The 15,550-nt window shown below is 35.1% G+C and overlaps 1 protein-coding gene across 4 annotated transcripts in view; it reads right to left on the bottom strand.

Annotated features, from left to right (window-relative positions):
• LOC136032196 (zinc finger MIZ domain-containing protein 1-like) overlaps positions 1-15,550 on the bottom strand; it is a 162,273-nt gene that overhangs the window by 37,796 nt on the left and 108,927 nt on the right. For all 4 annotated transcript variants that reach the window (XM_065712404.1, XM_065712405.1, XM_065712403.1 and 1 more), the window contains 2 exons: positions 10,369-10,593; positions 3,004-3,146 (listed from right to left, as the gene is read on the bottom strand). In XM_065712404.1, coding sequence (XP_065568476.1) covers positions 3,004-3,146; positions 10,369-10,593 — 368 coding nt within the window. The remainder of the gene's footprint in view (positions 1-3,003; positions 3,147-10,368; positions 10,594-15,550) is intronic.

Here is a 15,550-nt window from a genome sequence, read left to right as displayed (position 1 = left end):
GAGGTATTTTTTTTTATCAAAACTGAATTTCAAATTTTTTTTGAGTTTTTCAAGCTATGTATGGTTTTGTAAATTTAAACCTAAATAATTTCTAAAAGTAATGTTTCATTTCCACCGCCCTTGGTATTCCAAGCATTGAATTGTAGATCATTCAATATTATTCAGCATATAAGGGGAGTTACTCTTCTTTAAGAAACTTCTGGAAGATTACTTCTGGAAGATTTATCCTTCGATAAGAATTACTGATCCTTCTATGATTATATATGAAAGAATATAACCTTATATAACTCTAAAAACGCGCAGACCCTCCCCCCTTTCTCTATTTGTACCCATGATTTATAATATCAAAGTTTCCATATCCTTTATTCCGATGAAAAAGTTGGAACGTCATTGCTCTAAATTACTGAAGTGGCCAAAATTTCTCCAAGCCCCAACCATGTTGACAGGAGGGGGATAGCAATAGTTAACGTGACAATAATTCAGGCTCTATATTATTGCTTGCATAAACCGACGTAGATTGTGCTTTTTCTTGTACATTTCGACGTAGATTGTAAATATTTCTCAGTTGATTACAAATTCTTTCAATGTGATAAAACGATAAAGTTTAAATGTTTCGCCAAATTTTTGTCCTTTCCATGGGATTACTTTTTTTTTCAATAAAAATAGACAGTTTGGCACTGAGCTAGATGAATTCTTAGAAGTCCTGGAACAACAGCTGGAAACATGTGTTTTATATTTTTCCTTAAATTGTTTAGTTACATAATTAGGTGACAAATAGGAGATATGACATACTTACTGCCTATTTGTAATATATATATCATTTTGTTATTGAATTTAATTCACTTTGAGCAGGTAGAGTAAGTCCTAGACTGCCATCCCCTGCCTAGAAATGTTCATTTCCAGAAATAAGGGGTAGTGTTATTTTGTAGTGGCTTAGAAACTTCCTTTTTGCATTAAAAAAAATTCTTATTTCTTCCACCACAAAAAAAGACTTGTAAAAAATACCGTATGTGCATGGTCTGTTCTGAAAACTCTATTTAGAATCTACGTTTTCAGCATAGATATGTACTCTATCTACACTAAAAACAAAATCAAACCTCTTGTTTTTTTTTTTTTTTTTTCTTAAAATCTGCAAACGAGCGAACAACAAAGCTCTGCCAAGTTCACATAGGAACTGAATAAAAACAAGTCCTATTTACAATACCGAGCTGAATTTAAAAGCGTATGTAAATTGTTGTATTCTTTTTTATTAATTTTCGTTTACCTCACTTAGACCGATTTAGTGTTACTAAGTAAACAAGTTTTTTTTTTCTTGAATGGGTGTGGTAGACAGCTTTATCAAAATACTCATCACCTTACATAAGAACGAAACAATTCCAAATGATTTGTAGTTACTTACCTAACTTAAAAATGGCTTAAAAGATTATTTAGATGCAATACATTGCTTCAGTAAGAAGTGAAGCCCGTTAGCTGGGTATATTGACATTGGTCTTTTTCATCAAGTGCAGCATCAAAGCAAGACAAAATACATTCTGCATTTATTTTTATTTTCTGATTCTTGCCGTAAAAAATTTAAATCAATTAAAAGATTGTATTACTTAGAATATCAAATCGTATATACATTAAAACGATTAAAACAACAAAATGAGAAGAGCCCGTTAATTCGGCGTCTTCTTCGATAAGCACGGAATCAATGCTAGATATGATATTTTTTATTTCCCCATTTTACGCGTATAAATTTCTTGCTTAGCTGTGTGTTGTGTACAAAAGTTCAAATTGAGCTTTGAGTCCAAATTTGTCGTTTTATATTCTTTTCCCGAGCTTCGATTCCTCTTTCTATTTACAGTTCCAGAAGCTCAATATCTTGATTATTCCCAGTAAATTGTTCCTTGACATTTACAAAGGACCTCTGTCGCTTTTGCAAAGTCAAATCAATGAACTTCCCTGTATATCCTTTGTCTTTTTTTGGATGGGCGCGCACTTGCATTCCCAGTAATGTCCTTCTTGGGAAATCGACTTAGTTTACTTCTTGACAATCTTATCTCTCTCCAAGTTTTCCAAAAAAACAGAGAAAGTCTTTGTTGATTATACTTAGGAAGTTAAGGCATTTGAAAGCACAGAGTTCCTTTGCTTAAACCGCGTTCAAGTTGGAAAACATCTCATTGGCAGAAACTTTTTGCTTCAATGGGTTTGACAATTTTTTACCTTATATATTAACGTGGGGCAAGGCCTAATGGCAGATTTGTTACCATATATACGAACGTAGGTTTATGCCCATGAGGTTTTACTAACAGTGAGATTTACCTAACGCTGACTTGAGCCAATCAGAATTTTTCATATAATTTTTCAACCAATCATAAAATTCTATGAAAAGTCGGGTTGGCTCATATCAGGGCAAGCCAAATCTCGGTAATAGTGAATCTTATTGTGAATTAGTCCTTAGGCAGAAAAATTAAAGTCAGATTAGCTTAGAAGAGAGAAGATACGTTTATAGACACTAAACATAACAAACAAAAGGGGTTCCGTAAATATTCAGTCCCCAGTATGTACTGTGAAGATGTCATGCAAAAATGTCGTTTATTAAAGCAGAAAAATGTTGGATATTTTTGATCCTAAATTGGTCCAAGAAAAAGAAAGAAAAAAATTTCAAAAAAATACGGTTTAAAGCAATAAAACATTTGGAAAAAGAATAACACCAGTCTGAATCTTGCACATACACATAATTTTTCCGGAGGAGGGGGGGGGGCAATTATACAAAAAACCTTATAATCATTTGAATAAGAATTAAAAATTGAGGACTTAGGTGGGCCAGGCCTGAGCCCTTCACCCAGCGTACATCCCTGGTCTTAACCTCTCCCCGTAGGGTACGTGGCTATAAAACATATTTAGTTTATTAGAAACTTTTACTGAGGAATTTAGTAATACCAAAACGCCTGAAGACACTTATGAATGTATTGAGTCTCAATCACGTGTACGATTTAACATATGACGGAGTAAACTTACTTGCAAACTGGACATTTCCATGAGCCTCTGTCACAATTCATTTGCAGGTAGGATTCAAGGTCAAAACATTGTATATGTTTGCATTCGTGACCTCGGGCAGGTAAGGATATTCGTTTGAATGTGATTGGACATTTCAGTGATACCTGTCAAAGAAAACAAATAAAACCTAATTTCAAGTCTTCTTCTCGGACAGCTGATAAAAATAGAGAGAATATAATAAAACAAAATAATCTATACAATGATTTCCTTGACCTTGTTGCCTCCAATTAGAATAAAAACAGCTTTATCGTAAAAATAATTGCCTATATCAGCAATTATATTCTCCCACCCAGCCCATCAAACTCTGCTCTGCTGAGGAGCATATTTAATATCCAAACATCTGAATTTATTTGTTTCTCTAATTATAATAAAAACGTGTTATACTCTAAATACTCCTTAATACAGACTTAATCAGAAAACTTGTTGAGACGTGTAACAAGATGTCATAAGATTTAATTTCCTGAATACCATGTTTAAACCCCTTCTAGAGGAATTTATAAAGAGTTTATAAATATATGAATTTACTTTTAGACAGATTTAGGTAAACACTAGCCACATGTCGGATATTTTTAGGTACCTGCGGTAGAAGTTAAAAAGAAAAATTTATAAATTAGATTCAAAAGAAAATTTATAAGTTACATTAAAAAGAAAAATTTATTCCTTAGATTAAAAGAAAAATTTATAAAATAGATTAAAAAGACAAATTTAAGAAAAATTTAGAAATTTAAGGTTACAATAAAAATCTTATGGAAAATTATGGCCAAAATAAGCGACAGCAGTCTTTGAAACTTAACCAGGAGGCAGGGGAGGGGGTCCAATGTCCTCAAAAGTGCATTTCGCACCTAGTCTTACTAGCACTACATAAATACACTACGACTAACTGAAAGCCTCATCTCCTCCCTGGAGTTGAAGCCCTCGTCAAATTGAGTTCTTACTATATCCCTAAGAACCTTCATACGTACATGAATAAAAAAAATAACAGAATTAGAGTCTCTTCACCTTACATTTTATACTAGTTTTATTCTTTCTTAATGGAAGATTTTCAGCTTGTGATTAACTAAATAAACATTGTTAAACTATCATCATTTTTCAAATTTGGCCAGCACTTGACAGAAGTACTATGGGATATTCATAAATAAGCGACACCAGTGGAGTCTACTGACGTAAATATACAGGGGTGGCAAAAATACATTTTTCGAATTCCAGGGGGTGGGGAAAGGCAATTTTTTTCCAATGAAAATACAAGAGGCCGTTTCCAATCAAAATACGAAAAAAGATGTCTTTCAAAATCTAAGGGGGAAAGCAAAATAGCTTGGAGAGCAAATGCCATCCCCCAGAAACAACGTGAACCACATTATATTTACATCTGTCAATAGACGTAGTATCCTGAAGGACTTTGCCCAAATAATATGCCACCATGCGTAATCTGACGAATTGGGACTATGTTCAAGTTTTAAAGGCAATAGTTGATAAATAAGAATGAAGATCGACGTACACGTCTTTTAAAACTAGGACAAAATGGAGGCTTGAAAAAACCGTTTCCCTGTCTTTGAACCAAATTAAAAAAAATATATGTATACAACGTTACAGTATCACTAGGATAGACTACTAGCCTTCATTCTACAACCGACTAATCACAGCAAAACATCACCTGAGGCAAACATAGCTGTCAAGTCGCCTCATCCTTCCCACTCTGTTCTGAGCCTCACCCCTTGCTCCGTCTCGTTGCGTTGTACTTTGGTTTAAATTCTGTTTTATGCCGTCTCTCCGCCTTATTCACAGAAAGACGTCCTGCTTCATTTGTGATACCTTCTCCTTCTGCATTGTCAAAATACAGGGGTTTGGCAGCCTACCACCCGTAATGTTTTTGTCGTTATAGTGCTCGAAAGAGGGATCAAACTACATTTTTTGCACCATCAAAAGATGAAAATTGCATGGAAACATATTGCTGCACGCTTAAAGATACAGAATTTGATGATGGTAATGGTTTGCCATATGTCTTTTGTTGTTAAGTAACCTCAGGACAAGGTAAAAATCTTCAAACAAATTTCTTACAATTTACTGTCCACTTCTCGATAGCAACGACGATATCAAAATAAATGAAGAACGCGGGGCACTTTTAGGCTTTTAATCTACAGGTCTGACTACAATGCAGCTCGGGCATAAATCGTATTTATTCAAAAGAAATACTCTACAATGCATTCATCACTTCCTTGATCGTGTAAATGATACACAGAAGTCAAGTGTTGCCCAACATTTTTATGAACAATAAATTAAAAGAAGCAGCAAGAAAAAATATCCATAGATGTCAAGATGGGAAACCGTTGACTCGTTAAATTCAAAGATTCTTCGCAATTATAAAAGCATAATGACGAACGTGGGAGTTAATGGTAAAATGTTTTACCAAACTAAATATAAAAAAGACAGTGACGACTTTATCAGCAATTTACATCGAATCTAAATTTCGGTAGCAGTCTAAAGTTACCAATCTTGCAAAAGAAACATTAAAACAAAACGGGTAGTAACTTAAAATTTCTAATTTCATACTCTTTGCGACGCTTACAGTCACGTTTGTGACAGTTCTCCCACCCCACCGCAACCTCAACGGTCCCAGATGTAGCCATAAGCTACATATAAAACTAAGATCAAAATTTTTAAAATTCTTACTTTGTAATAGGCAGCAAATTTGAACTGATTATCATTTAATCCTTATTTCCCTTCATCTCCTCGTTTGAGGAGGGGTGATTGAATCATTTCTTAATAATATAATTTCATTTTATTTCATATGATATATAGCTATCAGATTTGAAAAATGATACCATTTGACCGACAGATTCACAATTTATTTTTACAAATGGTTCAGAAATGCTGTTTTTCGAGGGTCAGCGAGAAACTTTGTAGATTTATAATATGTTTCAATCGTGGCAATCCTGCCGGGGGAATAACGTCATTTTTCGAATCCGATAAGCGTGTTTCATAAAATATAAATGAAACTATATGAAAATCGAAATAAAGACGAAAATATGATTAATCAAGGGTATGAATGCGAGAACATATATTATATTGGGAAAAACATATTATTGCCAGGTACTATATATCAAAATTTATTTTTAAGACGTTGGAAGAGGAATTAAAAATCTTACGACTTTATCAGCAATTTACATCGGATCTAAATTTCGGTAGCAGTCTAAAGTTACCAATCTTGCAAAAGAAACATTAAAACAAAACGGGTAGTAACTTAAAATTTCTAATTTCATACTCTTTGCGACGCTTACAATCACGTTTGTGACAGTTCTCCCACCCCCAACCTCAACGGTCCCAGATGTAGCCATAAGCTACATATAAAACTAAGATCAAAATTTTTAAAATTCTTACTTTGTAATAGGCAGCAAATTTGAACTGATTAACATTTAATCCTTATTTCCCTTCACCTCCTCGTTTTTGAATCATTTCTTAATAATATAATTTCATTTTATTTTATATGATATATAGCTATCAGATTTGAAAAATGATACCATTTGACCGACAGATTCACAATTTATTTTTACAAATGGTTCAGAAATGCTGTTTTTCGAGGGTCAGCGAGAAACTTTGTAGATTTATAATATGTTTCAATCGTGGCAATCCTGCCGGGGAAATAACGTCATTTTTCGAATCCGATAAGCGTGTTTCATAAAATATAAATGAAACTATATGAAAATCGAAATAAAGACGAAAATATGATTAATCAAGGGTGAAAAAACTATATGAAACTATATGAAAATCGAAATAAAGACGAAAATATGATTAATCAAAAATTGCTGCACATTACAAAGTGCAGCATCATTTTTAATCTTTCAATTCTCTGTAGACTATGGTTATATCTGGGAACATTAGGAGAGAGAGGAGAAATTGCGACAATAAATGTCACAATGAGTTTAAGATAAGCGGTCAAAAGTACTACTATTGTAATTTTAATATATAATTTCTTTATTTAAATATAGTTATTAGTCTCGTATATAGAAGAACGAAAGATAAACTCGGTCAGGAGCGTACTGAGGAATTTTTCAGGGGGGGAGGGAAGAGCAGCAACAAAAAATTGGAGGGGGGATAATGAAGAAAAACAAATCTTATTTCGTAATTTGAAGAAGTACCCGTGAATTCAAGAAAATTAATGATGGGGGGGATGGGCGGACACCGAGGCCCCCTTGCATAGCTCCCCAGGCTTGATATTTATATCTTTGTTATACCTTTGTGTATGTATCTAACACATGTATCAAAGAAGTATTATCAAAACTTCTTATTATTTTAATTAAAGGACCCTTGTTTTAGGAGTCGTTATTAAAGAACTGGGACGAAAAGCCGTAAGCGTAAAAAGAGGTATTGAGGTGGGGGCAAACGCCTCATATACGTAATAATAGTACTTGCTAATTATACGAAACACAATCATAGTTTACCTCTCTAAGATCCCCAGTATAGAATTTTTCCTGAAAAATTCACCCCTTGGAAACGGTCCTTCCCATGGAAAATTCTTCTCGTGGAAAATACCCCCAGAGGAAAATTCATCCCCCCACCCAAATAGTGTATGCATACTTCCCAATAACAAATATTACAGGTAAACAATGTGCAATTTTCATAACTTAAAAACCTTTCCCCATGGCTTTGGGGGAGGGGTCATGTTATCTCCAAAGGTGTAGTCATTAGATCTTTCAACTATGCTGAACAATATGACTATTTCAAAATTTTGATCGAACAACTTTGGCGAAAAAGGGGGCGTGAGAGGAGAAGGTAGCTGCTTTCCAATTTTTTTGGTCACTTAAAAAGGGCACTAAAACTTTTTATTTCCGTTCAGATTAACCCCTTTCCAATATTCTAGGACCATTGTTTTGATACGATCATACCTGGAGGAAACAAATAAACAAGCATCAGTGATCTTTCTTTTGTCAAAAAATGCAAAATTCCATGTTTTTCCCGATCGGAGCTTGAAACCTCTACAGTAGAGCTATACAATACACTGAATCTGATGGTGTGACTTTCATCAAGATTCCTTGACTTATAAAGGGTGTTACCCCATTTTTAGAAAATAAGGCAGATTTTCTCAGGCTCGTAGCCTTTGATGAGTAAAACTAAAATTAATAAATCTTATATTTTTGGAATCAAACAGTTCGTGGTAACGAACTGTAAGTAAGGAGCAACCCGACTCAATAGTAATTGAAACTCTAAAAAACGGAATTTTGATACCAATAGATATATCAACAGAATCGGCCTTATATGCTGATTTCAGATATATATATTTCATTAAGTTTAGTCTTACCCATCAAAGATTACCAGCCTGATAAAATTTTCCTGGTTTTCAAAAAAAGGGGGAAACAGCTCTTAAAAGTCAAGTGATCTCAATGAAAATCACACCATCCGATTCAGCGTATCAGAGAACCTTACTGTAAAGGTTTCAAGCTCGTATCTGCAAAAATTTTGAATTTTGTATTTTTTGCCAGAGGACACATCACGGATGCGTGTTTAATTGTTTTGTTTTTCCCAGGGGCGATCGTATCGACCAAGTGGTCCTAGAATATCAGAAGAGGGCTCATTAAACGGAAATTAAAAGTTGTAGTGCCTTTTTTAAGTGACTGAAAAAATTGGAAGGCAACTGGGCCTCCTCATCCGCCCTTTTTTCCCAAAATCGTCCGATGAAAATTTTGAAATAGCCATTTTGTTCATCATAGTTGAAAGGCTCAACAACTATACCTTTGGGTATAAGATGACCCCCCACCCCAGCCCCAGGGGAAATGTCCTTAAGTTATAAAGTTTGTCCATTGTTCGCGCAGGGTGGGCTATTTGTTATTGGGATGTAGGCATCCATTTTTGGGTGGGGGGGGGACAAATTTTCTGCTAGGGTTTTTTCCACGGGGGAATTTTCCATGGGGAGGGAAGTTTCCAGGGAGTGAACTTGTCAGGGGAAATTATACACTCGGGGAATTTGACAGAATTCTTATACAAAATTATTTTTATATGTCTTACTTTCTCTTTTCCGTCTCAATTTTACGCGCAGAATGGTTAAGAGTAATTGTCCGGGGTAAATTCTCACCAGGATTGAAGTGTCTAGAGAATATTTCCCTGGAGAGGGGGTTTCTCGGTGGAGGTGGGACAAGATTTCCTAGCATTATTTAAAGCGCCATCAGAAATTTAATTAAAAAAGCAAGTTTTTTCAATTGATTGTAAGGAGCAGCATTAAAACTTAAAACGGACAGAAATTATTATGTATATAAACAGGTTGCCCCCTTCTCATCACCTGGGCTCTTTACGCTATAGTTTGAATTTCATCCTAATTCTTTAATAATGACTCCTGAAACACAAGGGCCGTTTAATTACAACAATAGGACGCTTTTTTTAAAAGTACTAAAAAAAATTATTGTAAAGAGCGATGTGTTGAGGAGGGGGCAACCCCCTTTATAAAAATCCCTTTTTTAGAGTTTCTGTTACTATTGAGCAGCGTCACTCCTTACTTACATACCGCCATTTTTCTCTAATTAGATAGCAGCCTTTTCCAATTTCATAGAAAAAATACGTTAATTCTTTTGTTATTTCTGGTTACAGTTTAAATAGTCTAACTATTCGAGTTTAGTGACTTCGTTTACATGTGTGTTTTGGTACGTGTATGCCTACTGTGCTATGTATACATTTTTTGGACGTGGCTTTGAAATACAATATTATTATTAGTATTATTGTTAGTAGTATTACTAATTGTTATTATTATGGCGTATCATTCCGCTACAGTAATTCAAAATGCGTCATCCGACAATTTTGTCAAAGGAATATCAATAACAAGACCGTATCCATGGGGGGGGAGGCAGGAAGTTCTGCCCCCCCCACCAAAAAAAATGTTTGTCCAACTCGTAAAACGTATCAAAAAGGCATATAAACAAATTTAGATGCGTTTTTTAAGGTTTTTTGTGCAAACCCTCCGAAAGAACAAAATCCTGCATACGGCCGTAATTTACAGTCTAATGAAATTTACCCAATCAGATTTTCAAATCCGCATTCATATTTTCGGTTTCAATAATTTCAGCTTATATTTTTCCCAAAATGCCATATCTCTCCATTTTCACAGACGTAGCAGCGGGAATTTTGAGCTTTTGACATCACAACCATGTTTATTTTAAAAACATACCTTACCAAAACGATTATTTATCAATAACGATATACACAGATATTTTTTTTTGCTCTCCTTTAAAATCTATAATATGTAACATACGCATTTTGAATACCAGGCCCCGTTTTTGTTTACTTGGAAACAAAGTCCACATTTCTTGGAATCATTTTGTTCTCGCATAAATAAAAATCACGTACCTTTATAGCAGTTTGTTCAACCCCATCGTTATCAGCTGATATTCCTGAAGGTACATTGGACGATCCATTTTGGTTTGTTGGCGGACTAGTAAAAACTCCACAGTTAAAGTGTCTTTTGATCTTTGCTACACAATGATCAGCAGGTAGAAGCCTTTTTCGCAGAAGACCTTGCAGTACTGACCGTACACTAGGCCTGTGTACTAACTGCAGCACGAATAGATGCGACTGAAAAAAAAAACATTTGTGGCAAACGATACTGACCAACTTAATCAAAATAAAACGTGTACCAAAAACAATACATGAAATATCATTTTATGAAGTAGACACATAAATAAAAATGAGACTTTTTATTTATATAATTCATTACCAATAATAATGAATCTTTTTATATAAAAATTCCACAGATATCAAAACAAGTACCATTCAGCAAGCATGTGCATTATTTGCAAAAGGGGGCAACAAGCTCCCTCCCCCTCCCCGCAAAAAACCTAAGGATTCCCCCAGTCTGTGTCACATAATCCAGCTGTTTCTGCAGGTTTTTTTCAATTCACCTCCTCCCCTATCAAAATATTTTTCATGTGTCAAAATAGCTATCCAGTGAAGGCCATATCTACACCGACTCTTTCAGTAAATTTTGCCACGATTAACCAGGTTTTAGTGAAGGCGTCTTCTTAGAATATTTGCGAAAGACTTGTGAAGTTTTCAATAAAAACTGAGTACCTTACTGAAGAAAAACTGTCTTAAATCCCAAAGCCTTATGAATTGGATTTTCAATAAAGAGAATTCATTTAGCACTGCTTACATAGCATTTAACATATTTTAATTCATTAAAATAGGGATGAGGGCTTTAAAGCCGTAATAGTACTAAAGTAACGTTTTCTCTTTCAATGAGCAAAAAGCTTAAACTCGATAATAATAACAAATAACCATGTTTACAGCACCTAGCAAAAAGCCATATACAGAAACATAGAACCAAAATTGGCAACATTGGCAGTTATTTTGAAATTATATTTAAATTTAAATCCTATTACTATGGCATTACATTCTGTTTCATTACTTGCTACACATTTGCAAAGGTTTGTCGAAGTGTAACAAGCACCAAATGAGTCTGTAAACAACTGAAATAAAACTTGCTAAAAAACAGTCAATAGTCAAAGACAGAAAACTCTTAGTGTATTTCAACTGTCCATATAAACTGAACCTAGGCCCGACAAGAGCGATGGCCTCAGCAGGTCTCTTAATCAAGAAATTTGTCTGCTGCAATTTTCACTAATTTTTAAACCTTTACTTAAAGGCTATAGAGGTTTTTTTAAGCTTTATTTTAGCCTTTTTTTTTATACAAAGACTAAAAAAGTCAAAATATCACAGAGAAGAATGTACTTGGAGAGGTTTTAAGACCAACCTATTCTAAATTTTACAATTTCTCGAGACTAGGAAAATTGTTCATTGCAGAACTGCCCGAAAAAACCAAACCCAGAAAACTAAATGTATGCCTTCAGAATGAAAACTTAACACGTTTTTACACATTACACACATTCACACATTACACACATTTTTTTTCTTCCTTATCCATATATATTATTATATTCCTCCGCTGTATAAAATCATGCTTATTAAAAAGACAAAAAAAACGGACAAAAGCTGCTTCATGTTAAACTGACAATTATTTTACAATAAAAATTCAACTGTCGCATATGGCATTGTACCCAAATTAGCGTACGAGAAGTGGATACAATTTCTTCCATCTAGCCCCTCCCCCTTCATTCCAGAACAATGAAAATCGATTTACTTGGGAAAAATCAAGCTGCATAAAAACTGTCAGGAAGAGATCTCCATTCCAAATAAGAGTACGGGAAGGCATTTCCAAGATCCTAATTCCATCTCTTCCCCCCTTCAGAATAGTGACTTCATCTAAACCTGGAATTCTTGTTTCATGCATAGCACACATTAATACTGTTTTACTTACATGGACAAAAAGAACCTGGAGATCTTAAAAATGATTTCCAAGGTCTAGATTTGTACCACAGACCCATTTCTAAGGATCTCTTAGGTAGTACGACGATCTTCCAAAATCATCACAGTTTTCCCTCCTGTTGCTTTTGAACGATTTTAAATGGCAAGTTTTCTTCAGTGGCAAGTTTTTCAGGGAAAAGCTTTCTAGTAACAAATTTTACTTAGGATCCCGTTTTCCTGGGGTTAAGCATTCCTTATGTGGAAATTCTCCAATGAATTTTTCTAGCACTTATTTCTTTCAACGTGGTATCATAGAACTATCATACAATTAATTGGCTTATTTGAGCCAACACGACAAATTTGACACCCCCCCCTTCATTCCCCAAAAACTCGACAGAAATGGCTAAAGGGGTCAACGAGAAAGCATGACTACCGGGCCCCAATCTTGGCAATTGATAACCCTGCCATACCTTGTCTAAGATTTTAGGATACAAAAGAAATATTTTGTTCCTTTTTTGCATTAATTTACTTTGAAGACCCTTAAAGTGAGAGAGAAGAGTCTATCAGGAGTCCAAAGGTCGTGCTTTGCGTCTTTTAGGTCTACCACTGCTGGTTGACAAAAATAAATGTTTTGGCAGAACAAATTTGGATTTATAAACATAAGAGAGTTGAAGAGTGGTTTCAATTCACGGGAATTTAGGGGACATGGACAAAATATATTCATTTGAATCTTGGGGGTTGGAGGATTGTTATTAAATTCATTTTTTCAATGAAAATTAAAAGAAACGCATATTTTTCCAATCAAAATACTCCAGGAAAGGTATTTTTTACATTAAGGTCAGGGGACGACAAAAAATCTAGAAGCCGCATATCTCAGCCCAAAAATTTACGCGACTGGGGTTTAATTTGAAAAAGATAAAACAGGCTAAATAAATAGATATGTGACTATTTAAAATCAATACCATAGAACTATATACGCATACATCACAACCAATCAAATCAACGTTGCTGTTCCTAAATAAAGTATTTTACAAAACGAAACATAATAACAGGAAACTAACTGCGTAATCTTTAAGTATTTTTTTTCACACTCCAGGGACAAAATTTCAAACTTAGTTCCCCCTCCTCTACCCTTCAAACACGACATTGGTAGCTACCTTTTTTACTAATATAGAAATTGATACTGCTGAAAACTTAGTTCCCCCTCCTCTACCCTTCAAACACGGCATTGGTAGGCAAACACTACCTTTTGCTAATAGAAACTGATACTGCTGAAAACTTTATTCAATTTGCAGACAATACAAGGAATAAAGTATGTAAAAATAATTTTAGAACCAATCTCTATTCTAAGAATTTTAAAGTGTTATCTCAATTACTAAAATGCACTGGTTGAGGATTAGCAGAGCGCTGCATATCTGATCAAAACGCTGTATGGAATTGAAAAGCGTTATGTAGAGGACTTATTAAGGGTAGTCGTATTGCTGCTTTTTATATAGTATGCTGCTTAAAAACTGCTTGAGCTCCTTCAATGCAACATGGGAAATCTAGATTACGAAGTGGGGGGGGGAACCGAATGACGTTAAAAAAAACCGAAGACCCCATAGTGAGCGCACTGATTAGGACCATTCAAGGATGCTGAGTTTAGTTAAACAAATTTTAGGAAATTTGAAAATAAAATGCGGGTATTGTTAGTATTTTAAAATGAAACAATCTTTTAATACGTCTATCAAACAAAAACAAAACTGCGTGATGTTTAAGAATGGAAGAATTCACACGTAAAAATTAAGAGGCGTAAAGGTTAGGCAATAGTTTCTATGTCATTCAATGACTCTAAAGCTAGTTAAACATTCAAGTCATGATGGAGCTATAACAAAATTTACATGCGATTCAAATGCCAAGTTGCTGCGCACTTTTCCAAAATAATTGTAGTTTTAGCAGATTCTTGGACGACTTTAAAAGGAAAAAAGTGCAATAGTGCGCAAAAACAAAATTTCAACTTTTCTAAAGATAATTTCGCATAGACGGGAGGGGGTGTCGTTTGAGGGTATAAAATGGATGAGACAACTATCTGGCCAAAATTTTCCGGGAAAGAGGTCCCCAGGAACCATTTGAGGGGGAAATTTCCAATCATCCCACCCTGCGCGGTGGAATCAGTAAATAGTATGCGTATTTCAAGCCCTAGTTCCCCAGGAAGACAATTATCTGGCCAAAATTTTCCGGAGAAGAGGTCCCCAGGTAGTCTTTGAGGGGAAAATTCCCAATCATCCCACCCTACGCGGTGGAACTAGTAAATAGTATGCATATTTCAAACCCTAGTTCCAATTAGACTAAATGTAAATAAGGTCAAAAGCCATAGCTACCGTTAAGATACCCAAAGTGCACCAGTACAAACGGATGAGGCACGGCAGGATGATAGAGGACCTCAATACCCGCTGATTACATATCTAACTTTAGATACATCCATCAGTAGTGGCTAGTAAAGGGGGTGAGGACTAACTCCCAGCTGAGTCAGGGACTAAACTTCCTGATGTTGGCCACCTAGCTTTTCTTAAAGTGTTTCAAATATAAAAAAGATAATATTGAAAAAATATACAGCGTAAAATATTTCTCAAGTTTTATTGATTTGGAGCAGATCAACCTAACGTTCATGACAGGTAAAGATCGTCAATAGCAACCAAAACTAAAAAAAGTAATGTTTGAAAACCGTATTCACTAAAAGAATTCACTATTTTATATTTGCAAAAATTAGAGGAGCTTAAAGGTATCGATCACTAGCTATTAACATGTGATGATTTGCATAGTCTTAGAAGACATGCCAATGGTTCAGTCTGGATGAAAATTAAGTTATCATATTCAACAGATCCCAGAACTGATCAGCGGATGTTTTCCCAAGGAGTATGGTCAAGGACCCGTGTTTGCTTTACAGTCTTTTGCTTCCACTGGGGGCAACTATATCGAGCCGATGGTCGTAGATTATCGGAAGATGGGAGTTTATTCATATGGGGGCTGGTGAAAAGGGTAAAGAAACGTCACAATGACAGTCCAAGTCGGCGGTGCTGATATCCGTCTCAAGTCTTCATCCAGGATGTGTTAGAGCTGGGGCTGAGTCAGAGTCAGAGCTGCCTCTGACTGAGCTTGCAGAGTGATGCCTCTGACCCTTACCACTTACCGAATAATCGGTGATACCAGGACTAAACCACCAGCCCTGAAAGAAATAGGGCTGCGCTGC

This window comes from Artemia franciscana, chromosome 10 (assembly GCF_032884065.1).
Source record: "Artemia franciscana chromosome 10, ASM3288406v1, whole genome shotgun sequence".
Taxonomy (NCBI): domain Eukaryota; kingdom Metazoa; phylum Arthropoda; class Branchiopoda; order Anostraca; family Artemiidae; genus Artemia; species Artemia franciscana.
The sequence above is the reverse complement of the archived record's forward strand: the minus strand, read 5'-3'. Positions and strand labels throughout refer to the sequence as shown.